This window comes from Eumetopias jubatus, unplaced genomic scaffold (assembly GCF_037043125.1).
Source record: "Eumetopias jubatus isolate StellerSeaLion01/CBP00866 unplaced genomic scaffold, mEumJub1_p1.0 scaffold_10, whole genome shotgun sequence".
In the NCBI taxonomy this organism is placed as follows: Eukaryota; Metazoa; Chordata; class Mammalia; order Carnivora; family Otariidae; genus Eumetopias; species Eumetopias jubatus.
Window position 1 is genome coordinate 22451481 of NW_028274816.1, and position 26370 is coordinate 22477850.

The window sequence follows — 26370 nt, forward strand, 5'->3', positions numbered from 1 at the left end:
TTCTCTCCAAATACTGCTTTTAGGTACCCCCTGAGTTTTGATATGTAATTTTTTAAAAATTCAGTTCTAGATATTTTCTAATTCTTTTGATTTAATGTTTTACCTGTGATTTTAGAATTTCTCAGTGTTCAAAAGTCTCTTTAGTTATATTTTTGTTACTGAGATTTCTAACCTGATTGCACTCAGGTCAGAGAATATTGTCCTTTTGATACCAGTCTTCTGTTAGTTGTGTACTATTGCATAACAAATTATCCCAAAATTTAATGGCTGAAGAGAGTTATCATCTCACCATTTCTGTGGGTTTGAAATCTGGGCTCAGCTTCGCTGCACCCCCTGGCAGGCTGTGATCAAGGTGTCAGCGGGTCATGCAGTCATCTTAAGGCTCAATTGGGAGGAATCCACTTCTAGGTGTTTGGCTTCTTAATGTTTCTTACTAACTTGCCAGCTCATTAGTCATTTAAAAAGATTTGCAAGTATTTTCCCCATCATTATTAGTTGTTTTCAACAGAAGGGTCAGGGTACCTCTTGAGCCAAACTGTTACAGTTAGCACATGTATCTGTTTAAGCTACCAAATACCTGAACTAAAAACAAAGAAATGATTTCTTGGGGAGGGGATTATTTTGTAGACCAGGAACCTGTGTGAATTAGAGTCCAGTCAGGAAACCCAAAGCCAGGTTAATCTTTCAATGGAGGGACTCGGTAACACAGATGTGGGAGGCCTGGGAAGCAAACGGGAGCACCGAGGTTCCCTAGTGGCAGCCATTGTGGGAAGCAGGTCCATTGTCTGGGGCTGCGGAAACACAGAGAGGAGTAGGATTCTTGAGCCCGGAAGCGTGGAGGAGAGGCCCTGTGGAACTGGGGGGACAGCTGCTGGTGTGCTGCTGCCGTCCGAGGGGCGGGAGGCGGCTGGTGATGAGAGGACGGCGGGGAGCTGCCTCTGGAGCCGGCTGCCCCTCCTGGGAGGACACTGACGGAAGCAGCAGCCGTTTGGGAAGGAACAAGTTTTCTCCGTCCTGCTGGTTGCCCTCTGGTTTCCCTCTTGTCCATACCGAATAGCTGGAAAAGGAGAATGTGGTTGGCAGAGCCCCAGCCCCTCGAAGCAGAGTACAGAGGAGGAGTGGATGTGGAGGGGAGGGACAGTCGCCAAATAAGGGGCAAGAGGCTGACCCCATGCTCTTGGAGTCTCACAGGGCCTGCCTGACCCAGCTAGCCAGGGCTGTTCCTTGAGGCCAGAAAGCCATGGCATCATGACTTACACTGTTGCTGCCAGCCGTGAGTCCCACACTTCACAAAGTACCTTTCCATTTATTTCCAGTAACTGGTATGAAGTGACAACTGTTTTCTCCCTTTCTCTTAGAATATAAAATATTACCAAGGTATCCGGGCTGCTGTGAGCAGGGTGAAGGACAGAGGACAGAAGGCCTTGGTTCTTGACATTGGCACTGGCACAGGACTCTTGTCAATGATGGCGGTCACGGCAGGGGCTGACTTCTGCTATGCCATTGAGGTGAGCCACACTCTTCAGTTGTGTGTCCTGTGTCTTATGTGGGGAGTCCCTCATGCACCTTGCCTATCCGTTTGTTCACACACGTTCACGGAGTGTTCACTCTGTGCCAAGCACAGGGTCGGGTTCTAAGGATATGGAGATGAATCAGACATAATTCCTTCTTCCAGGGGCTCATTTTCTCCTCGGAAAATAGCAGTTCTCAGCCTTGACTGCATGTCAGAATCACTAAATAGCTTCAAAAAATACTGATGCCTAACTGCCTTCTTCCCCCCCAGTTTTAATTTAATTATTCTGGGATGGGGCCTAGGCATTGGGAGTTTTGACTCTGTGCCAAGGTTGAGATCTGCTAGCTTAAATGTCCCCACAGAGCCAGCTATCTTACTATGTTTGTCAAGAATTGGGTGTTTAGGGACACCTGGGTGGCTCTGTCAGTTAAGTGTATGCCTTTGGCTTGAGTCATGATCTCAGGGTCCTGGGATCAAGCCCCGCATTGGGCTCCCTGCCCAGCAGGGAGTCTGCTTCTCTCCCTCTCTCTCTCTCTGCCTGCCACTCTGCCCTGCTTGTGTGCTTGCTCTCTCTCAAATAAATAAATAAAATCTTAAAAAAAAGGAATTGGGTGTTTAATATACGATTAAACATACAGTTTTACTGGTAATGTCAATAATGCATTCCATTATAGGAAGTATGGTAAATGTAAAATAAAAATAGTATGTTAACTCATAGTTAACCATTGTTAAAATTTTGGTGTATATTCTTCCCAGCTTTTGGAAAGGGGTGGCATGTATTTAAACACTTTTTCCTATGAAATTTGGTTTGTGTGGTGATTGAGTTGCAAATAACAAAGTCTCAAAATAACAGTGGTTTAAACAAGAGAAAAAGGGCACCTGGGTGGCTCAGTTGGTTAAGCATCTGCCTTCAGCTCAGGTCATGATCCCAGGGTCCTGGGATTGAGCCCCACGTCGGGCTCTCTGCTCAGTGGGAGCCTGCTTCTTCCTCTGCCTTTGCTCACCCTGCTTGTACTTTCTCTCTCTGTCAAATAAATAAAATCTAAAAAAAACACAAAAAACAAGAGAAGTGTTTTGTTTTCTCACACAAACTCTGAAGGTAGCACGCTGGGGTATTCTACTGAGGCTCTTTCCAGCTCCCCACCCACCATCCCCTCAGTATGGCTCTCACGCTCCTGATCTGGAAAGGTAGGCATTTTACAGAGTCATGGCAAATGGCGTCATGGTAGAAATCCAGAAAGGTGGATTGTAGCGAGACTATGGAGGACCTAAGTGCTACAATAAAGACTTGAAATTCCCATATCTTGAGTTAGTTCTTAACCTGAAGTAAGAATAGTGGGCTTCAGATTTCATGGAAGTCCTGAGAGCTGTGTGTGTGTGTGTGTGTGTGTATGTGTGTGTGTGTGTGTGTGTGTGTGTGTGTGTGTGTGACTTCGTAAAAACATTAAGAGTCACTTCTTGGCCTTTTTGAGTATCATCAAGATTTTTAATTAAATACAAAGAAATCAATGTTTTAGGATGGTTGCCTTAGTTAGTCTTAAGTAGATTTTATTATCTTTACTTTATAAATGAAGAAACTAAGACCCAGAGAAGTTAAAGACTTAACCTCACAGTTAATAAATAGGAGGGCTAGACCTCGAGGCTTGGTCTTTTGATTCCTACTTATGGTGCTCACTCTATAGTCGTAGCTTTGATGGAAGAGTGTGTGAGATTTCTAGTATGGGTATCGGGGGGGCAGTGATGCCATTGACTGGTAAGAGAAGCTCGGAGGAAGATACTTGCTTTGTGGGAAAGATAATGCATTTCCTGTTGGATGTGCTAAGTAGGAGAGAGGCAAGTCTCAGGGCAGGAGCCAGTGTATGTGTCGACTGCTAATTAAAGATACAGGGTGAGAACATGTTTTTTGACAAAATTGGTAGGACTGTGCTCTTGGGTATTTCCATATATTCCCATGTCAGTTACCTGGATTTCTAATTTCTCTCTTGCTGCTCTGATCTGTAACTTTCACATCTCTTCTGTTGGCTCTTGACATCTTATGGTGGCCTCCCAGCTCTTACTTTAGTGACCACTTTTGAGCGTGTGGTCATTCTGTCTGGATTGCCCTGTGGTTTTCAGCTCTCCCTGAGCTGCATGCCAACAGGAAAGACAGGTCTGGAACAGTGAGTGAGAACCTGCTGATCCCTAGAGCTGGATGTCTGACCCTTTAGAGAGTGGCATGTACAAGTGCATTTGCAACTCATTTGCTAAAGATGTGACAGGTGAGGCTGACAGTGTAGGAGCTTGTCCAGGGAGAGAGAGTAGGATGAGAAGAGCAGACCTGGGGACCCGTGCCTGTGAGGGAAGAAGAGTGGCCGATAACGTCAAGTTCACACAGACAGAAGAGACCCTAGAGGGCAGAGGTGGAAGCCAAGAGGGGGCGGATTGCATGGGCATCATGGGAAAGAAGGAGTGGTCAGCAAGTGCGGGTGTTACAGAGCAGCATTGCCTGGTAGAACTTTCTGTGATGCTGAATATCTTCTATAGCTGTGCTGACCAGTAGAGTGGTCCCTGGCTACATGTGGCTGCTAAGTACTTGCGGTGTGACTTGTATGACTGGGGAACTGAATTTTTAAATTTCATGCAGTTTTAATCAACTTACATTTAAACGCCTGTGGACCCTGTATTCGCACGGGTATCGAAGTTAAGCAGGATGAGGCCTGAGAGAAGGCCGTTGGGTTGGTAGCTAAGAGGTGACCTCCTTTAGGTGGTGTTTTCAGGGGAGTAGGGTTGAGGAGTGGATGGAATACAAGAAATCATATACAATGACTATAAACTTCTCTTTTAATACATTTGAAAAGTAAGGAATATTTTGGGAAGGTATATTAGTTGCAGTGATTTCTGTGGCAAAGTCTTTGAAAATGAAGCATGGTCCTGCTTTCCTTACTTTTCTTCTCTTTTTTAAGAGCCAGAAGAACTTTCCCAGGAATCTCTAGCAAACCTCTCCTTGGGTATCATTGGCCAGAATAAGGTTAAATCCTATTTAACTTAACCTCATTGACCTGGCCTGAGAGATTTGGTTACCCGTAGACAAGGCAGGTCACTGCTTGGAAGAAGGTCAGTCCCCCAGACTGAATGGAGGGGCAGGAGAGTACAAAGAATGATGGGAAGTCAGCTTCAGGGGCCATTCCAGAAAGAAGTGTTCTGGGTGAGGTCTTGAGTTCTTGGTGGCTGAGGAGGAGACTGTGAACATCAGAGCCTGAAGGGTCAGCAGAGGAGATGAGTGATAATATCAAGAGGCAGGAGGGCTGAGGGGTGACATGAACTTGTGATACTTTGGGGTGGAGGCAAAGTGATGAGTGAGAACTGAGAGCGTGAGGCCCTCAAACTACATCTAAGAACATCAAGCCAGATCCTAGAAATAATTTGAAACAGATTGTGAAGATTTCTTTTCCTAGCTAAGCACATATGTATTCTTTACGGAAGAATATAGCATTTCCCCCTTGATTATAATAAAAGAAATATGTGTTCATGGTAGAAAAAATGGAAATCTTGTTGTGACCAGTTACTTTTTCATTTTCTATTTCCACCTCGGTGGGTGTGGCCACATGCACATCTGTATGTTTTATGCACTCTTGTGTTTGGAGCTTTGCAGTCTAAATTGGGCAGGCTAGAAAGTGAAGAGTTGGAGCGGGCTTGTGTTTAGGGACATGAGAAGGGTTCAGGAAGACTCCTGGAGAAGAGGGGATATGTGCTGCCCTGGAAATTGGGTTTGCTTTGGCAGGTGGGGAGTAGGGCAGAGAAGGCTCAGGCTTGCCTAGTGCACAATGAGATCAGCATGGCTGGAGCATCAGTCATGGGTGGGGAAGTAAGGTGGTTTGTGTTGTGGAGGGCCTCGAATACCATAAAATGCAGGCCGTATTCAGCCATCAGCGGGGATTTGGGACAGTTTTGAACTGATGCTTATTCACACTTAAGGACTAATACAGTAACAGTCTCGCTTTCCTCTGGAGAGGACAGCACATGTCCTGCCCCAGGCCCCAAGTCCTGGTTTTGTGAGGCAAGCACCCCTACTGCCTTCCCCTAGCTCAGCACTGACACCTGCCATCCTTGCTAGATAGTGCAATCTCCTTGGGAAGCCCTGCCTCCCTAGTGTGCCTGGCTCTTAAGGTTTAACTCATGCAAGTTAAACCCAGCGCAGTGTCTTCCCTTTGTATTCATTTTCATGACACTCATTTGGAGAATAATGTATTTATGTTCCAAAGATGAGGTCTCCTTTTTTTAGATCAAATCAGCCCAAAGATATATTTTGCCTGTATCATGTGATAACAGAGGTACATATTATATATTCAGGAGGAAATTCTGTCGTGGAGACCTCTTTTACTTCAAATCTTAGTACCTGTATCACAACATATCTTACTGATCTTGGATGTTAGGATGTTACTCTTCAATTTATTGCTCATTTTTCGTTGGGTTTTGGCTCTCATTTCTAGGTTTTCAAGCCCATGGCTGATGCTGCTGTGAAGATTGTGGAGAAAAATGGCTTCACTGATAAAATTAAGATTATCAACAAGCATTCCACTGAGGTGACCATAGGGCCAGGTAAGAGCAGTACATACTCTTTTGAAAGTTTTACTTGCCGTCGAAGGAGAGAAGAAAAGGTTTATTCTGGTTACCTGGAATAAGTATTCAGGTAATCACAGAGAAATGGAGTCTCTCCACGTGGTCTGAAAATAAGGGCTCAGCTTCTCTGCTAGTTGAATCAGCAGTGAGCCCCAGAGCTTGTCCCGTGCAACGGTGGTGATACAAATGAAACTTTCTGTTGCTTTAAGCAAGTTAGAATTCTTATGTGACTCAGCTCTCTGCGTTTTGAGTTTCCTCAGACAGAAGTGGAAACCAAGTAGATGGCAGAGAGAGGTTTGCTTCGTGCCAACATCCTGCTTCAGCGTCCGACACGAGCGAGTTGCCTGTGTGGCACAGTCTCTCCAGCCTCTCAGAATAGTTTTTAGAGTCCAGGCATTTGAATCCGACTTCTCAAATTTCACATGCCACTGATTCCTGGGGAGCACAGTGGAAAGCTTTGCAAAAGAAGCTTCTGGGGCGAGGGTCTGGATAGCCTCGCAGTTTTTTAAAATGCAGTAATTTAGAAGGAAGCCTCTGTGCAAGGTCAAGATACTTGTTCCATTTAATTAAAGAAAGGTTTTTAATGGAGAACCTGAAACATGCACAAAAGAAGGGATTAGTGTCCCCTTTGTTTTTGAAACATACATGCAAAAGAGTATACAAATCATTATCCTATTTTTTTATCCTATTTTTTAATCAATGTTATTGAGGTAAATTTTCATAAAATGAGTGCATCTGTCTTAGTATATAGTTTGATGAGTTTGGACAAATGTAAACACATTTGTAACCTCTTTTAAAATCAAAATAGTAGAATGTCTTTATCATGCACAAAGAGATTGCTCATGACACTTTACAGCCAATTGCCTCCATATTACTGACCCTAGGCACCCACTGATCTGCTTTCCCCCATACAGGTTAGATCTCCCTTTTCTAAAATTTTGAGTAAATTAAATTATCCATGTGTACTCTTTTGTTCCTGCTTTCTTTTCTGTAGCATGATGCTTTTGGGTTTCATCCACATTCTTTGGATCAAGATTCATTCTCTGCTCTTGCTGAGTAGCACTCGTGTGTGGACACCTTCGTTCATCCCTTCACCTACTGAGGGACATGGGTGGTTTCCTGCTTAGGTCTTTAGATTTACTGATCTTTTCTGGTGTCTAATTTGCTAGGTACATCTAGTGAACTTTTTATTTCTAATACTGTATTTTTCATCTCTAAATGTTTCCTTTGATTCTTTTTTATAATTTCCATTCTTACATGTTTGTGTGTGTGTGTGTGTGTGTGTGTGTGTGTTTAAGATTTACTTAATTGAGAGAGAGTGAGAATGAACACAAGCAGTGGGGGAGCAGCAGAGGGAGAGGGTGAAGCAGACTCCCTGCTCAGCAGGGAGCCCGATGTGGGACTCGATTCCAGGACCCTGGGATCATGACCTGAGCCAGAGGCAGACACTTAACCGACTGAGCCACCTAGGCGCCCCTGTGTGTTCTTTTAAATAGTTAACGTTATCTATATTAGCTGTTTTAATATTTTTATCTTCTTCCACTTTTCTGTCTTTTGACTAATTTTTATCCTGGTTCTGGGTTAAATTTTTCTTCTTCACATGTTTAGTAATTTGTATTTGCTTGCTGTGTGTTTTGGGAGTTTTGCATTGCTGAATACCAGTGTTTATTGTTTTCCTTTAAAAGCAGTGTCTGCCATGCAGTTGGGCTACTGGCAGATCACTTTGATCCTTTCAGGGCTTGCGCATTTTTTGTTTGTTTTAATTTGTTTTATGAGGGGGGGAGCAGAGGAAGAGAAAGAGAGAACCAGTAGAAGCCAGGATTTTGCAGTACCCCTTCCTCCTTCTCCCCCTCCCCGACCCCAGTCATTTATGCCATCCAAAAATGTCTCCAGACACTGCATTAGTACTCAGCATGCCAGATACCAGGCTCTCAAGAGTGTTGAGATTCTGTGGATCATAAAGCTTTGTTTATTTGAAGCAAATTGGACGATAAATCATTTTAAGTTGCATAATTGGCTTAAAAATTATTCTTGAGGTAGAATTGGCAGGGCTTGGTGACTGATTGGATGTAGGGTGACAGAGAGGGAGGAATCAAGAATTCAGCTAATGTTTGCTGACTGTTCCTAGGTGCTGGGCATTGTTCTAAGCATTGGGGTAAAATGCTGAGCAGAGCAGGCAGGGTCCCTGCTCTCCTGGAGCTGCTGAATGATGCCCAGGTTTCAGGACTGGGTGACTGGTGGTGCGGTCCACTGAGGCAGAGGCAGAGGCAGAGGCATCAGAGGGAGAAGCAGACATGTAAGGGTGGGGCGCAGTTCGCGACAGTGTATTTCCATTCGAGTTTGGCATGATATCAGAGAGGCTGGGCAGTGCCCCTCGGGAGGCTGGTCTCTGGGCCAGAAGACAGAGGTTTCTTGTTAGCCTCCTTTCATGGCATTGAGCACAAGGGTGCTTTGTAGAAAGTCGACAGCTTTTACCTTTGCTGTCCTAACCAGCACCACCTGGAGCAGATCTCATTACCCTTGTTTTACATATGAGGTGACTGATGGTCAGCACTGAGGGTTCAGGGCTAGAAAGCGGGATCCAGGCTCAGGTCTCCATGACTTAAGGTTCACGCTGTCTGTACTGCATCCTCCTTTGAACCCCCTTAATGCTTCTCTTCCCTTGTGTTATCCATGAGACTTGTTTTCTTTGTAGGGAAGATGAGTGGGCTTTGTCAGATTAGAATTCGTGCACCATTAGGAGTGTTTACAGTTAATTATCTATGATGAATAGCCCCTTCCAAAGTTAATTTTGTCTCTTGGCTCATTAAAAATTAAAATTGTAGAAGTAACATTACATTACATTACAGAGGTTAAGGAAATAAGAGTCAGCCAAAGGACCTCCCCTACTCCTACTATCCTAAACAACTATTACTTGGGAGATCGTTCGGTAGCAAGAAACTAACTTATTTAAGGGGGGTTTAGTGTAGGGAACTGGTGATGCTGAATCCTGGGTCTCGTAGTATCACTGGAATTACGCAGCCTCTCTAGCTTTGGTTTTCTCTCCCTCCATGAAGCCTAGAAATATTTGAAGGACTGACGTTCAGTTTTGCTTTTCAAATCATTTTTGCTAATACGTTAATAGTTTAATTGTTAATTTGTATCTGTCCAGTTGCTAATAAGAATGAAATATTTTCCATATATTTGATTGATTCGTTTTTCTGTTTTGAATTGTCTGTATTTTTGCCTGGTTTTCTTTTTGGGTGTTTATAGTTTTCTTATCAGTTCTGTGAGTCCCTTGCAATATTAAACATACAGAAAATTGAAAGAGTGTTATAACAAACACCTACATTCTCTTAACCAAAATTTACCAATTGCTAGTGTCTTGATGCATATATGTATATCAAAATGGGTTTTTGGTGAGCCATTAGAAAGTTTCATGACACTTCTAGATACTTGAATGTACGTATGTGCTTTCAGTGTAATCTGTTAACCTTTTATCTTTCACGTTTTTGCTGTAAATATTTTTTCTCATCAGTTGTTTGCTTCTGTTTCCTTGTGTTTCTCAGATGGTGACATGCCATGTCGTGCCAATATCCTGATCACAGAGCTGTTTGACACGGAATTGATTGGAGAGGGAGCACTGCCCTCCTATGAGCACGCGCACAGGCATCTTGTGCAGGTAACCAGGGGCCTCCCTCGGGTACATTGCTGTGACCTCACCTGGCTCGCACAGGTCTCATTGGTGCACAGCCTGAGCCCTCAGTACTTCCCTGTACCCCCTAGGATACCCTTGATTCCTGGGAGACATTGGTTCTCCTTAATTAGGACTTCTGGGTCTCTTACCCAGTTTTCGTAGGCTAGAGTTGATGTCTTCAAATTCAATTCAATTCAGTAAAGATTCTTTAAATGTCACCTGTGTATAAGGTGTTCTAGCATGCTGGGAGAAATATAAGACCTCCTTCCTGTTTCTAAGACCCACACTGGTCAGTGATGGGGCAGACTGGATGGCCAAATGGAGAGGCTTACCAGAAGCACCAGTAACATTTGTTTTCAGACTGGCAGATGAGGGCCGGGATCAGGAGATGAGGACATATGTAGAGAAGGTGGAATGTGGAAAGGCCCTGAGGAGAGGGAGAGGTGTCCCAGGTAGCGGACCTGTGCAGTTCATCAGTGGGAACACCCCCTAGGCGGGCTTGTGAGCTAATGGTGGAATGTCAGGGAGAGGGTGGAAGGCCTTGAATGCCAAGTCCTCTCACCATTCTAGGCGAAAGAATTTGGGTAGTGATAATCTTTGGCAGTTTTTTCCGGAAGGGAGAGGCATGCTGAGTGTTATCGTGGAGATGTTTGTCTTGCTTTTTTATGGACATAAATGTCCCCAGAGGCAATGGCCAGCTGGGGAGTGTGAGTGTCTGCTTCTTTTGCTGCCACCTGTCCTGTGGGCACCATCTAGGCGAACCTGCAACTGTCCCAGTCTGGGACCCTGTTGAGGGGTGTTTGGTTTGGCCAGAATGAAGAATGTGGCTCCTTCCAGGGCATTTGGGGCCACAGGCCACATTACTCGCACAGTCAGCATGTGATGGTGATCACACTGTGTGAGACATCTCCTTGTCTCCAAAATATAAGATTTTTTTTAGTAACTTTGGTAGTAATTATTTCTATTTTTCCACATTAAAATCATCAACTAGATGAATCCCTGAAACAGAGAACACAAGGATATTTAAAATTACATTAGTGTTGTCCAATTGGTCTTTCTCTAATTCATCTAATAATTAAGAAGATGTGCAGGCAGCTGGCTGCGGTTTCCTTTCTCAGCTGGTCTGTGTAGCCAGGTGTCTGTTGTCTGTTCTAATCATTGTCCCCATCTGCCCACCTTGTGTCTGAGCTTGAAAGAGTTACAGCTTTACACAGAGGCTTCCATTTCCAGTCCCTTTTCCTGCCTTCCTGAAGGTCATGCAACCAGGATGCTGGAATATCTGACAGTTAGTCCATGTGCTGGCGAGTGACCCAGTGATTGATCTGAGAAGGTAAATTTATTGAGCGCCTTCATTTTGCCAGGCCCTTTTTTGACAGGAATATAAAGGTGCACTCCTGGGCAGGCAGGTAGGTGAGCAGGTTATCACAGTACAGTTGGAGGGTACACTCAGATGGTGGTCAGTGGGGTGAGATCCTGCCCGCTGTGGTAGAGGATGATGGGGAGCATCAAAGAAGATGAAGCTCGAGCGGAGTCAGTCTTTGAATAGTAATCAAGTGTTGGTCTGCCATACGGGGGCGTTCTCAGTAGAGGAAGTCAGCAAGCACAAAGGTGGGAAGGTGAGGTGGTGCGGTGTGAGTTGTTGGCATTATGGGTAGTGGGGGAGGTGGGGTTAGAGCTAAGGCTGGAGGGCTGGGCAGAACTAGACTGAGATGGGCCCCTGTGCTCCAGAAGGCAGTGTGGTGCCACAGGAGGGTTTAAAGCAGGGGATTGGCATCGGATTCATGTAGGCAGGCACGTGGAGAGCATTTGGGGTGCAAGATCAGGGGCAGGAAGAATGGTTAGAAGGTGTTGGAGTCATCCAGGTTCTGGGGCTGAGGTGGGCCTCAGCTGAGACCAGAGAAATGGGCCTAGACAGGTACCCTTGGGGACGGGGAAGGTGGGCAAGGACTTGGTAATTACTTAGAGGCATTGAGGCAATGCCAGGGTTTGGGGCTTGGGAGACTGGATTGGACGGTGATGTTCCCTACTGAATGGGAAGATGGGAGGAGGACCAGGCTTGGGAAGGAGGGGGAGAGGTGAAGGTGATTTGTTTGGTTTAGACAGAGTTTGAGCTATCTGAGGGTCAGACAAATAGAGAGGACCAAAGAGCCTTTTGGCTATGCAATATTTGGTAAATGAAGATGGACTGACTGACGGATGTCCCTCAGGGGAGAGTGTGTGTAGGGAGAGAGATGGGCCAGACCACGTCTCTGGGGCGTTGTCTCTGTGAAGGATGGGTAGGGGAAGCACAGCCTTGTGAGGCAGCCAGAGGAGAGCAGTGTTTCTCATCCAGAGCCATGCCTGCAGCCATTTTTGGTGTCACAACTGAGAGGGGGACGCTCTTGGCATCTTGTGGATAGAGGCCGAGGAGGTTAGTGAACATCGTATGATGTACAAAACAGCCCCCACAGCGGAGGATCATCTGACCCAAGAGGTCTGCAGTCTGAGACAGGGGAGCCCCGGGCCTGTCGTTGCCCTGCAGTCCGAGCTGGGAGCGTCCTGTTCTGCCTGGGCTCCTGGTGCCTGTTGTGTAGAGGCTGTCGGGTGAAAAGAATGAGGTAGGAGGGAAACCGGATGAGGGACTGCAGCCAAAACCAAGTGAGGGGAGTGGTGGGCAGTGCCTGGTGAGGCCAGGAAGCCAGGTCATCTGAGGGTGGACACTTGTCCATCGAGCTATGCAATAACGAGGTTCTGGTGTCTGGGTGAGACCTGTGCTGAAGAGAAGCTTGGAGCCCCGTGCCATCATCGCTGCTTAGCAGCAGACTTGGACTCTTTCTTCAAAGTGGGTGTGGGAGTTCATCAGCATGATGACAATTAAGGGTTATTTTTGAAGCATTTAAGAGTGTCATGTAGTTGGAAACTCACCTGACATAAATCGTTCTAGGCATAATGTGTATTCTTTTTGAAATCTGGTTCCTTTTTTTTTCTTCCCCAAGGACATTAGGCCAAAAACAGTTCACCATCCTATAGCGGTAAGGCGGTAGATGTTACTCAACTGACCTGACATTAAGGAACAAGCCTCTTTTGATCAATGAGAATTACTGTGGGTTTATTTTATAATACATATACCAGTTTATTTTTCTCTCTTTTGTTTTTGTGACATAAACTTAGGAAAACTGTGAAGCGGTACCTCACAGAGCAACTGTCTATGCACAGCTGGTGGAGTCCCGGAGGATGTGGTCGTGGAATAAGCTCTTTCCTGTCCGCGTTCAGACCAGCTGTGGAGAGCAGGTCATCGTCCCCCCCTTGGAACTGGAGAGGTGCCCTGGTGCTCCCTCTGTCTATGACATTCAGCTGAACCAGGTGTCGCCCACTGACTTCACTGCCCTCAGTGATGTGATGCCTATGTTCAGGTACCAAGGAACCGCCCCAGCCAACGGTGCTTTGAGATATTTGGTGGAATTGGGGTCTTAAAAGTTCTTTATGAGTGAGAAGGAAATCTAGCTGATGTCACCTGCTTCTGAAGGCAGGAGTCCATTGCAGACAAGTCTCATTGCTGGTGATGTCACCGTAAAAGCTTAAAAATGGAGTATGTGAGCTTAAAATATGCTTAAGTTCCTGCGTATTCTTCCACAGTGTGGACTTTAGCAAGCAAGTCAGTAGCTCAGCAGCCTGCCACAGCCGGCAGTTTGAACCTCTGGCATCTGGCCGAGCTCAGGTGGTTCTCTCCTGGTGGGACATTGAAATGGACCCTGAGGGGAAGATCAAGTGCACCATGGCCCCCTTCTGGGCACACTCAGACCCAGAGGACCTCCAGGTAAGAGGCAGGAGTTGAGCATGTTTTCATGTAAATCAGGAAACTTGTCCACTTTTCATTGTGGGAAAGTAGCATGTTGAACCTTAGACTCACAGGAATTTTGAAACAGAAGGACTAGGTCAGGATTTTTTTTTTTTTAAGATTTTATTTATTTACATGACACAGAGAGGGCGAGCACAAGTAGGGGGAGCGGCAGGCAGAAGGAGAGGGAGAAGCAGGCTTCCCGCTGAGTGTGGAGCCTGACACAGGCAATCCCTATGGCCCTGAAAGCATTACCTGAGCTGAAACCAAGAGTCTGCTGCTCAACTGAGTCATCCAGGTGCCCGTTAGAGAAGAGTTACAAAAAAACAAAAACAAAAGGCTACCTATCATTAAATAGAAAACAGACGTCTAGGCCAAGTTCACGTGCGGCACCAGCAGACGTGAGGCCACAGGGAAGCTTTGGTGTGCTCGCTCCCCCAAGTCCTAGCACAGCCACACTCAGAGCCCCCACCCCTTGCCCCCATGTAATCCCAGGGGCCTCAGCTCAGCTTGGAATGGAGGACTGCAGTCTGTCTACAGCCTCATTTTCCATGGCCTCAAAATCTTTTCTAGCTTAATAGAAAGTGGGCGGAGGATGTGAACTACAAAAAAGGAAATGCAGGGTTTTAACACGCAAAAAGCTGTTCAGCCTCACTTATAAGAGTAGGGCAGATGTAAACTTTAGTGAGACATTATTTTCCACCTGTTAGTGATAAAGTTCAGAAAGTTTGGTGATGTGCTCTGGGTGGAGCTGTGGGGAAAAGCAGGCCGGTGAATGTCAGAGCGTCCGTGGATTGTGGGGACACCCAGTCTGTGACCATGGGAAGAGACTCCACCTCTAGACATTGAGGCTCTGGGTAAAGTTGCATATGTGTATCACGACGTGTGCCAGGATACTCACTACAGTCCTGATCTGATAAAAAAGACGAGCAATCTAGAAGCCACCAGTAGGGGACTGGCTAAGTCTGTTGTCCTAATATCCATTCAGAGGGTGAGGCAGGTCCCTTAGCACTGATGGAGAACAATCTCCAGGATGATCATTAAGTGATACAAAAATAGAGGTGCAGAACAATGTGGCATGCCGACATTCATATTATTAAAGATGAGAATATATGTGTTTGAGTTTACGTGTGTGGTGGGTATGTGTAAGAATATCTTTGGAAGAATTTACAGAAATTGGTAAAAATGATTGTTTCTGGGAAGGGGGCTGGAGGTTAGGGGTGGAAAAGAAACTTAACTTTTCACTCCATGACCCTTTTATATCTTTTGAATTTTCTCTCCTGAAAAGAGTGCATGTGTTGTCTACCCTCTATACACACACTCAAAGGGGGGAAAAGTGGAAAGGTGCTTCAGGGCTGAGAATGCAAACCTTCCTTCCGATGAGGGAGCAGAAGGCAAACTCGGGACAAAGCACAAGCTGACACCCTGCAGCCCCCAGTCCCACCCCCAGGTGGGCTCTGTGTGACATTCCTCAGGCACTCTTGCTGCCCTAAAGCTAAGGGAAGGAAAAACAAATGGTTAACAGAGATCAAAGACAAGAGTCTCCCTCAGTTTACAAAATGTCTTCGTGATTTACAAGAAAAAAGCATTCTTATCAATAACCTAAATTCCAGCAGGAAACTCACAGCTGTCTTAGTGTTAATGCTTTACTAGAGGGAACAACAGCCTTAACTTGACAATGGCAAGGCCTCCAGTTTCTTGGAGGTCCTCTTTAGCATACGAAAATCCTTTTGAAACCTCCCTTTTCCTTACTGCCCCCAACTCCCAGGTATATAATCAGCCACCCCTCACAGCCCCGGTGTAACAGCTCTTTCTGCCCGGGGGTCCTGTCGCCGTGCTTTAATAAACCACCATTTTGCACGGAAGACGTCTTGGCCATTGGCTCCAGACCCCACCAACTTCACCAACATTTCCAAAAAAAAAAAACCATCCCTTCTCTACCTGGGAGGCCCTGGGTACCATTCTCTCTGTATTCTGTTGTCCTCTTACTACTTGCTGGGCACTGGATTTTCTTGATTGCTGGCCTGCTTGTTCTAGGTGTACGCAGGGTGACATCGGGGGATGGCCTGAGCGGCTCCCCTGCCCCCTGAGTTACTGCTTAGGCCAAAGGGTCATGACTGCTGCAGGATTGCAGTTGGTAACTCCCGACCCCCAACCCCCGGGCCTGTGAGGTCCCCCCTCGCCCCTCTCCCCTCCAGTTGCTTGGCCTTGGGCGGGTGTGCCTCCAAGCAGTGCAAATGAACTCTGCACAGCCTGGTCTTCAGGGGGTCTTCCGCAGGCCGAGTGTTTGGGGGCTGGAGGGGCTGGTCAGAATTCGCCCGCAGAATTGAGAAGGACACTAGGGCCGCTTGCTTCCTCTCCGGGAGGGCGGTGGTACAAAATTAGCATAAGAATATAAAATGCGAATACTTTCATTTGCATATCTTCACAGTGCTACTGATGTTTTGGAATATAGGTGAGGTTTAGTGGGGTGAGGTCCGGAGCTGAAGACCAAGAAAGAGTTCTTGAAATGTCTTTGGTGCAAAATGGTGGTTTTATTAAAGCACGGAGACAGGACCCGTGGGTATAAAGAGCTCCTGCCCTGGGATCTTGAGGAGTGGTGATTATATACTTGGGAGTTGGGGGAAGTTAAGGAAAAGGGAGGTTTCAGAAGAACTTTCATATGCTAAAGAGGCCCCCACCTACAAGATACTGGAGGCTTGCCATTGTCAAGTTAAGGTTTTTTCCCCCTCTAGCAAAGTGTTAACATTAATATATTAGGGAGATTCCTGGAAGACTGTCACATGTCCCATCCAGCAGTAGGGGGTGGGGAGAGGTTGCAGGGTCAGCTTATGCTTTGTCTTCAGCTAGCCTTCTGCTCCCTCATCACTAGTATGTTTTTTTTTTTTCCCCTTCAATCCTCATACAAGATGTGCTGGGTAACCACATAATGCCTAAACTGAGACTGAGGCCTGACCCAGTGATCGGAGCTGGGCCTCCTGTCTAGGCAGCAGTGGTGGGTGCTTGTCTCCTGATGGGTTTGTCTTTCCTTTATCGGCAGTGACTTATGGACTGTTAGAAATTTGAAGAGCTGCTAATGGATCTCCCTCATGACTTCACTAAACTGCTCTTGGTCTGAAATATATTCAGTCTCTCTCACCTCGGCCAGTGGCTTCAGTCAGCATCCCTTTAGCGTTCGGACCTGGGAGGCTGGCTTGTGAGGACGTGATGGTCAGAGAGCCTTATTGGGGAAGGCTTCTCTTGTCTTTGGGTCAATTTGCCCAGTAAGGAATGAACAACAGGTTTTAGAGAATCGATTTTTTTCCTCCTTGTTAGCGTTTACTTGTGCTATAATGTGTCTAGTTACACTGTCATTTTCTGACTTTTATGTTCAGATAGACATTTTAGATAACCTGGGAATGTCGTTCACCTGCCTGTCGGTTAAAATTAAAATCTAGGTAGGGCAGAATGCGTTCCTGTGAAGTGGGGCTGGTGTCAGCTCTGTTTGCATCCGCACCCAGCGGTGCCCTGGGAGTTTCCTAGGGACCAAGTTTTTCTTAGTTCCTGCTGATGACAGAGAATGAGCACACACTCGTCTCGTCAGAATTGCACCAGGTATCCACTTTTTAGGACAGTTCTTTCTTTTTTAAAAAGAGGCTTAAAGATTGTAAGAGTAATAAACCTTGTGTAAAACAAAAATGAATCCAAAGTCACTCAGGGTCCTATCACTGCAAAGAACTTCCTTCTTTTGATCTCTTTCCACATACATGAGATTGTCGGTGCTGATGTCTGTATTTTCATGCTGCACTCGTCTTCAGTTACCATCTTTAGCGTCTGCTGATTGATATTCTGTATATTCTGTATAAGGACTTGTAGATCCATTTCTGAGCTGCTGGACATTTGGGTCGGGGCCAGGTTTTGCTTAGTCTAAATCTGTAATAAAGGTGTTCATGTGAATATAGCTTTTTTCCTTTGGTTTTTCTTAGCAAAGAATCCTGTATGTGGGATTTGTAGTGTCAAAAAAGATGAACAGAGCTTATTAAAAGTTGACTCTGGATCATTGTAAACTGTTTCACAATTTAGAGTATTTCAGGTCTTTAAAAATGATTTTATATTATTTTTATTTTATTTTTTTTTAATAAGTGCACTGCACTAGGCATGGAGCCCAACAAAGGGCTTGAACTCATGGTCCTGAGATCAAGAGTTGGAGGCTTAACCGATTGAGCCACCCAGGCGCCCCTAAAAACTGTAATTCAAAAGAATAAACAGAACAAGACCTTTCTGTACTATTTTCCCAACTTTTTATTTTGGAAAAATTCTAAACCCACAGAAAAAATGAAAATAAACACTGATATGCCCTTTACTTAAATTTCCCAACGGTTAGCATTTGCTCTGTTTGTTTACTCTCTCCCCTATCTTCCCTCTCTGCTTCCCTTCTTCCTTGCCTGTACGTGCGCACACACACACGTGAGGTGGAGGCATGCACGTGGACACGCGCGTACATGGGACAGAGTCCCTGGTCCTGAACTCCTCTTGAAGACTGCTACCCTGGGCTGCACTGTATCCTTCTAAAGCCAGTAGCGTTCCAGCAAGCTTTCCAGCCATTGGCCTCTCTGACTTGAGAATTTTCTTCTTTATTTTTTTGGCAAGAGTAGGCATCTGTAGTCCACAGCATGGTCTCCCTGCAAGTGGGTTTTGGGCGTGGATTTTGACTCCTAGATTAGAAGCATTGCTCTTTTTGCAGCTTGGGGACGCCTGATTCTCTGTTCCCTGTTTCAGTGGCGGGACCACTGGATGCAGTGTGTGTACTTCCTGCCACAAGAAGAGCCCATTGTCCAAGGTTCAAGCCTCTGCCTGGTCGCCCACCACGATGACTATTGTGTATGGTACAGCCTCCAGAAGACCAGGTATGTCCCAAGTCTTGTTGGGGGGGGGAGGGCTGTGCCCTGGGCCGGTGACACTGTGCACTTATGTAAGTTCGCCTCATAGACCCTGTAGAGGCACGAGTGGGCAGGTTTGTGTCTGAACAGAATGAAATAAGAGTAAAAGTTTTGTGACTGGATGTGTTAGCGCCCATTGTCCTGTACTAGAAGAGGCTGTCCTGGTTGCGGGGCCCCCATTTGGAAGAGCCCTAGATGAGAAGTCTTGAATTGGGGGGCCCTCTAACCTCTAATGCCCATTTGTAAGCCAGCTCCTAGACCCATGCCCTCTAGAGGATGTGCCCACCATGGCCCATCTCAGTTCTACTGGGCAGATCCCTGTGCCATGCCTTTATGCCTGCCAGTGCCTAGCAGGTCATGCTCATCATATGTGTCCATCTGTTCATTTCCTGGCCTAGCCCTGAAAAAAACGGGAGAGTCTACCCATCACGCCCCGTGTGCGACTGCCAAGCTCACCTGCTCTGGAACCGGCCTCGGTTTGGAGAGATCAATGATCAGGACAGAACTGACCAATACGTCCAGGCCCTGAGGACGGTCAGTGTCCAGTCCCTTGGGTGGTTATAGGCAAGAAGGAGTTAGTCCCGTGGGCCCCAGCTCATTGCTTGCTTATAGTTCGTTGGTTTTGATTTCTGTGCTTCCTGGTCTTCAGGTGGCTTCTGGGTGGGCCCTCAGGTGGTGAGCCACGGAGCATGTTACTGGACTTTCTGCTTTCAGTTTTCTGCTGTCCTGTGAGAGCCTCTTCTTGGGAGCCTCACCTCGGCCCCTGCCTTTGTCCCTCTAAACATGTCGCCTTTGTGGTCACTAGCAGTTCCTGTGGATGATACCAGTGGATTCAGCCACCCCATCCTTTCTTTCATCTGCCTCCTTTTCTAAAATTTTCTAAAAATAGGGCGCCTGGGTGGCTCAGTTGGTTAAGCGACTGCATTTGGCTCAGGTCATGATCCTGGAGTCCCGGGATCAAGTCCCACATTGGGCTCCCTGCTCAGCAGGGAGTCTGCTTCTCCCTCTGACCCTCTTCCCTCTCGTGCTCTCTATCTCTCGTTCTCTCTCTCTCAAATAAATAAATAAAATCTTTAAAAATAAAATAAAATTTTCTAAAATATGAATCTGGTTATATAACTGTCCTGCCTAAAAACCTTTGCTCCCTGCTGCCTTTAGCAGGGGTCTTTCAGGCCAGGACCACACATAGGGTTTGGAGGGGTGTCTCTTGGACCTCTTGGAGTTGTATGTAGAAATATGTGTGCAGATATGCAAATGCATGCATTTTTGCAGGAGGGAAGATCCCAGCTGTCTTACATTTCTCTCAAAGGGATCTGGGACCTGTAAAGTAATCCCTGCCTTTGGCGAGACACTTGACAGGCCCACAGTTGTCTGTGCTGTGACCAGAGAGGGAAGAGGCTTGTTGTAGACTGGGAGGTGACCTCCAGCAAGTGGGGCAGGTCTTCAGCTGGGCCTTTTAGGACAGCTTGAGGAGTCTTTCCTGACAGGTCTGGGTGGGGAGAGGTTGGTGAGGTGGGTACATTGGAGGGCAGGGGCTGCGTAATGCCTGGAAGGCAAGCATGACTGTGGGGACGCAAGAAGATCCAGCTGGGTGTTGAGGGTGTAGAATCGGATTGAAGGATCACAGAGTGAGTTGGTGGGGTCAGGAGAAGGGAAGCATTTCTGTGAGTGTGCCAACAAGAATTTCTTGACCTACTATAAGAACACCTGTGTTGAGGTGGTTCTTCTCCTGCAGGTGCTGAAGCCGGCCAGCGTGTGCCTGTGTGTCAGTGACGGCAGTCTGCTCTCCTTGCTGGCCCATCACCTTGGGGCAGAGCAGGTACTGGACATGTGCCTTTCTCCTAGCTTCCTAAAGGCGGCTCTTGAGTTCGAATGTTGCGTGGTCTGGGTACACAGTTCTGTGACTCGGGCTCTTTGCAAGCACAGCTGCCAAGGATGTGGGGCTTTGGGGTTGCTCGCCTCCGTGTGCAGGCAGGAGTCAGGCTGTAGCTATTCCCATAGAGCTGCAGCTCGGGTGTTTGCATCTGCATCTTGCTAGGGTCAGTGCAGAAAGGGGGTGCAAGGATGCCTGGGTGGCTCAGTCAGTTAAGTGTCTGCCTTTAACTCAGGTCATGATCTCAGGGTCAGGGGATCAAGCCCTGTGTGGCCTCCATGCTCAGCACGGAGTCGGTTTCTCTGCCCCTGCTCTGTCTCTCAAAAGTCTTTGGAAAAAGAAGAAAGGGGGTGCTGTCCCCCTGGGTAATGAGCACAGGTAGACTTGGTTTGGTGGTACCTTCTGCCTTGGAATGATCATGTTGGTGTTTAATCTCTAATTTCTTTCTCTGTCAAGTGAATCTCCCACAACTAAGGGCATGGTATTCTCTTTAGGTATTTACAGTAGAGAACTCAGCAGCTTCACACAGACTGATGAGAAAAGTAAGTGGTAATTGTTATGGAACTGACAGGGGGACCGGGCGGGGCCTGCTTTCCTGCATCTAGGATTGTTCGCTTTGATGCCGTGTTGGCACTACGGGAGCTAGTGAGAACCCCCTCCATCTTGAGAGCTGGCTCAGAACTCTTCTCGGGCTGTCCCTGGATAGCAGCAAACATTCAGACTCTCCTTTCTTTTTATGGCTTTTCTCCTCACTTCACATAAAACTAACAAAACTAAAATGTTTGCAGTGATACAACTGAATTGATGATTTGTTTCTGCGACCCAGTGTCCAGGGAGTCACTGCTCACAAGCTGGCCTGACTGATTGGTTCTGTGATGGTATTTCTCCCCCTGGCCAGTGATTGGTTTTGAGTTCTTCCTCTCTGAAAGAAACTCCCAGAACTACAAGCCTATTGCTGAGTCCTGCTCATATGCCTGCAAGAGAAATTTCTTTTGCTCTTACAACATTTTGCTAGTGATCTCATCTTTGGTGCACAGGATGCCCCTGGAGGAGAGAATTTTCACAAAGCAGATAAAAGTGGTCCTCCAGAACTATTTGGCCAGAAAACTGCAAACAGACAAGGCAACTTTGAGATGTTTTTTTCCCCTGGACAAAAACAATACTTTCATTTTTTTTTTCTCGTTAAGATTTTCAAGGCTAACCACTTGGAAGATAAAATTAATATAATAGAGAAACGGCCTGAATTGGTAACGTCTGCAGACTTGAAGGGTAAAAAGGTGAGTGGCGAGGGCTCTGTCCCTGCACGGACAGCCCAGCACTGCGCTGGCCTGAGTGCCCCCTTCTCTTCTCTCGGCTGCATGGTGGCTCCCACACCTGTCTCAGCGACAAGGCCAGGCAAGGCGGAGATGCCTCGTATGCAGATTTGTGCGCTGCTCTCAACTCTAGCTGATCTCTGCTGCGTCCGAGGGAGGGTGGCTCTGTTGGGATGAATAGCAGCGTATTGTGTCCTCTCTGCCTTACCCCTTTACAGCACTCCAGCTCCCTTTGCTCCCGTATTTTGGTTCGCCTTTCTGCTTCCTGCCACCAGTGTGGTTGATCTTCTGATCTTCTGTTTCCCACAGTTGGTCTTCTGACCACCCCCACCCCACCCCGTGTGCCTCTGAAACTACTCCCACCCCTTAGTGACCTGAGACACTAAACACAGTCTTCCCGCACATTTCCTCTCACCAGCTCCTGGACCCTCATGACCCAGAGGCCTTCTTAACATGTTTCTTTTTAGGTCCTTAAGAGACTGCCTTTTTTAGGGGCGCCTGGGTGGCTCAGTAGGTTGAGCTTCTGACTCTTGGTTTCGGCTCACGTCATGATCTCAGGGTCATGGGGTCGAGTCCCGCCCTCTTGGAGAGTCCACTTAAGGTTCTCTTTCTGCCTCTGCCCCTCCCCCTGCCCTCTCCCTCTGTGTCTTCTCTCTGGGTGATCATGTCCAGGTACCATCTGGATAGCTTTCCTTACATATCCCACAGGCCCTTCAAGCTGGAATCGATCATCTTTCTTTGCCACCTTTTTTTGTTTTTAAACAGCTTTACTGAGAGTTGACATACCATAAAAGTAACCCATTTCAAGTGTGCAATTCAGTGATTTTTAGTAAATTTGTAGAGTTGTACAGCTATAGCACATTCTAGTTTTAGAGCATTTCCATCACGTAGCCCCTAACCCCAGGCAAGCATGGATCTGGTTTCTGTCTATACATTTGTTTTTTCTGGGCATTTCATATAAGTGGAATAAAACAATATGTGGTCTTTAGTGTTGGGCTTCTTTCGCTGGTCACACCTTTGAGGTTCATCCATGTTGTAGAATGTGTCAGCATTTTATTCCTTTTTAATGCTGAATATTATGCCATGCCGCATTTTGTTTCTCCATTCACCTGTTGGTGGATATTTGGATTGTTTCAAAAACTATTTTTGGCCTTTAAAATAATGCTGCTGTGAACATTTCTTTCTCTTTCTTTTATTTTTAGTTTTAGGAGGGAACTGATGCAGCTAGATTTTTTTATTCAAGTAATCTCTGTGCCCGACATGGGGCTCAAAATCACGACTCCGAGGTCAAGAGTCCCATGCCCTCTGACTGAGCCAGCTAGGTGCTCCCATTGCTGCTGTGAGCATTGATATATATATATATATATATATATATATATATATATATATCTTTGTGAAGATACATGTTTTTAATTCTCTTAGATGCATAGGCTTGGAATTGCTGGGTTGTGTGGTATTTTGTTTAACTTTTTAAGATACTGCTACACTGTTGTCCAAAGCAGCTATACCATTTTACATCCCCACTAGTAACATGTATGAAAGTTCCAATTTTTCTGTATTTTTATCAACAGTTGGTACTGTCTGTCATTTTTATTATGGTCATTTTAGCAGGTAATGTCTCATAATTTTGATTTGTATTTGCCTAATGACTAATGATGTTGAGCACCTTTCCACGTGCTCAGTAGCTGTTGCATGTCTAGTTTGGTGACATAGTTTTTCTTTTGCCCGTTTTTCCCCGTGCCTTTTTTTTTTTTTTGAGAAAGTATTTTTGAGATATAATTCACATACCATACAATTTACTCAAAGTGTGAAATTCAGTGATTTAGTATATTTATAAGGTTGTAAAATCATCACTACAGTCGGTTTTAGAACATTTTTATCACCTAAAAAGAAACCCTGTGCCCGTTAGCAGTCACTTCCCACTTGCTCCCAATCCTCCCAAACCCTAGCCAACCTCCAATCTACTTTTTGTCCAGGGATTTGTTGATTCTGGACAGTCACATAAATGGAATCATATGAAATGTGTAGTCTGTTTGTGACTGGCTTCTTTCAGGGTTCATCCATGTTGTAGCATAAATCAGTACTACATTTCTTTTTATTGCTGAAGAATATTCCATTGCGTGGATAGACCACATTTTGTTTATCTGTTCAGCAGTTGCTGGACACTTGGGTTGTTTCTACTTTTTGGCTGCTATGAATGTCGCTGTCTGAACACTCAGTACAAGTTGCACTTTTTTTGTCCTTCTCATAGATGAGGATTAAAAAGCTCCGGTTCTGGGGCGCCTGGGTGGCTCAGTCATTAAGCGTCTGCCTTCGGCTCAGGTCATGATCCTAGGGTCCTGGGATCGAGCCCTGCATCGGGCTCCCTGCTCCGTAGGAAGCCTGCTTCTCCCTCTCCCACTCCCCTTACTTGTGTTCCCTCTCGCTGTGTCTCTCTCTGTCAAATAAATAAATAAAATCTTAAAAAAAAAAAAATCCTCCTGTTCTATAAGCCACTGATAATGGCCACTGGCTAGCCTCCAGGTCACTAGAGTGGTGACTGGAAGGGGTGAGACCAGGCTTTCTTGCCTTGTTCCAATGTTGCAGGACCAACTCTTTTCTGTCTTCAGTGTTTCCTTCTGCATCTTCCTTACCTCAGCTGGACACCAGGTATCATCTTACACCGGCCCCTCCTTTGATGCCCCTCTGCTTGGGCCCAGCCCTGGGTGCCCTGTCTCTTCAGCATCTGCCACGTCTCCCATTCCTTCCTTCTGTACGCTCCCCACTCCTTGCTTGGTCCATTGCAGTACTCAGCCAAGTCGTCTCCTGTGCCCATGCTCCCTGTGGGTGGGGTCTCCACATGCTTCTTGGTTGTCAGAGGGCTCTTTCTAACACACATTCCTTCCATTTGAACTCCTGATGAAAGCATTTAGAGATCCCCTCTTACCTCCAGGATAGGGTCCAGTCCCCTTGGCCTGCCATCAGCTGCCTTTGGGCTACTTGGCTCCTCTGGCCTCACTTTTCTGGCCTCACCCTTTACCAATTCTACCCTGTTTGCTTGTGTAACAAGCTCCCGAAGGGCCTTGCTCTCACACCCATGCTTTTGCCCCTGCATCCCTCTGTTCGAATCCCCGGTCCTTTGCTTTTCTGACTCCTATTCATGTGTTTGTTCATTTACTTGGCAAACATTCACTGATCATCGGCTCGGCGCCAGTACTTTGCAGGGTGGGGGGATACTGTGCTGCCAACCTCCCTGCTTCTCTGGTGCTCAGAACCTAGTGAGGCAGCCTGCTGGAGGAGCACTGGTAACAGTTTGTCATGATAAGCTAGGAGTGGGGATCTACCTACAGGATGCCATTCAGGAAGCTTTCCTGATGCTGTTCCGTCTGGGCTCCCTCCACATGTCCCTTCCTGGCCTCTGACTGGCAAAGCTTACTGCGCTGTACAAGGATCCCCTCTTCACCTCTCTGCGCTCCTGAGGGCGGGGCTCGTGTCTGCTCATCTTTCTGTCCTTCAGGGCAGGGGCAGACCTGGCATGCTCGTTGGTTGCCTGAGTGAGTGAATGAATGCCTTTTTGTTTGCGTGTTTCCCATGAAACTTGTAATGTGCCTTCACTCTTTAGCTGGATCATTCTGATGCCTTGGTCCTGCTTCCTGCTCTGATTGCCAGGTCTCTCTCCTGCTGGGGGAGCCGTTCTTCACCACCAGCCTACTGCCATGGCACAACCTGTACTTCTGGTACGTGCGGACCGCTGTGGACCAGCAGCTGGGGCCCGGTGCTGTGGTGATGCCCCAGGCTGCCTCACTGCACGCTGTGGTCGTGGAGTTCAGGGTAGGCCACCCACAAGTTGTTGCAGAAGGGCTGGGAGGGGAGGGGCCTTGTTTTCTTGCAGAGACCTTGGGTGCAGGTGGAGCAGTGTGAGTCCTCATGGTGGGAGTCTGTCCTTTTCTGTATCAGCACACTGCAGGGTTGAATGGAAAAGGCTTGCCTTTGTACAAATGCAGTAATTTGGCATACGAAGTGGAAGTGGCTGTGTGTTGTCATTTTACAGTTATCCCTTATCAGAATAATTAAAAAACATAAATGAAGAGTTTCAGAAGACATGCTGCATGGTATGCTCTGCTCTTAAGAAGAGCTGACGCTCCAGTTGTTAAAAGCATTTTGAGATGGAAAGTCAGGTTCTTTATGCAAGAAAAAATTGAAAAGCTTCATTTTGATTTTCTCATCAAAGCAGAACCAGTCACAAAGTCGTTTTGGGAAAGGCATTTCTTTTTAAAAGGATTTTGAAATGCTTTCAACCTGAGAAGTAGAGTGAACCTCCTTTGATATTTCTTTGATTAGAGCAGCTTCATCCATTGGCAGCTCAGTGGCTCTGTCGCTTATTTTCTGGGCATTTCTTCCATGTTGCTTATTTGCCTCATGAGATTTCCACGGGGGTTCTGGCTTTCATGGCCCAGGAGGGAATGTGGGAATGATGCTCATTCCCAGGCATGTATCCTGGAAATGGGACACAAAATTGGTTGGCCCGGGTGCACTTGTGGTCCCCTCCCTCCCATTGTCCTCGTGCTCTGTTCGTAGGTGCAGAGCCTCAGGAGCTAGTTTACAGATTTCTTCCTCAAGAAAACCCATCCCAGTGGCTCTGGCAGATTGTCCCCCTGTAGGTGAGGACTTGGGGTCCTGT

General features: G+C 46.5%; 1 protein-coding gene across 4 annotated transcripts in view; it reads left to right on the forward strand.

Moving 5' to 3' along the window:
• Positions 1-26370, forward strand: part of PRMT7 (protein arginine methyltransferase 7) — a 44439-nt gene that overhangs the window by 15552 nt on the left and 2517 nt on the right. For all 4 annotated transcript variants that reach the window (XM_028092089.1, XM_028092104.2, XM_028092096.2 and 1 more), the window contains exons 4-14: positions 1359-1508; positions 5983-6091; positions 9661-9773; positions 12939-13180; positions 13404-13584; positions 18364-18491; positions 18923-19058; positions 20260-20343; positions 20892-20939; positions 21585-21674; positions 25359-25520. In XM_028092089.1, coding sequence (XP_027947890.1) covers positions 1359-1508; positions 5983-6091; positions 9661-9773; positions 12939-13180; positions 13404-13584; positions 18364-18491; positions 18923-19058; positions 20260-20343; positions 20892-20939; positions 21585-21674; positions 25359-25520 — 1443 coding nt within the window. The remainder of the gene's footprint in view (positions 1-1358; positions 1509-5982; positions 6092-9660; positions 9774-12938; positions 13181-13403; positions 13585-18363; positions 18492-18922; positions 19059-20259; positions 20344-20891; positions 20940-21584; positions 21675-25358; positions 25521-26370) is intronic.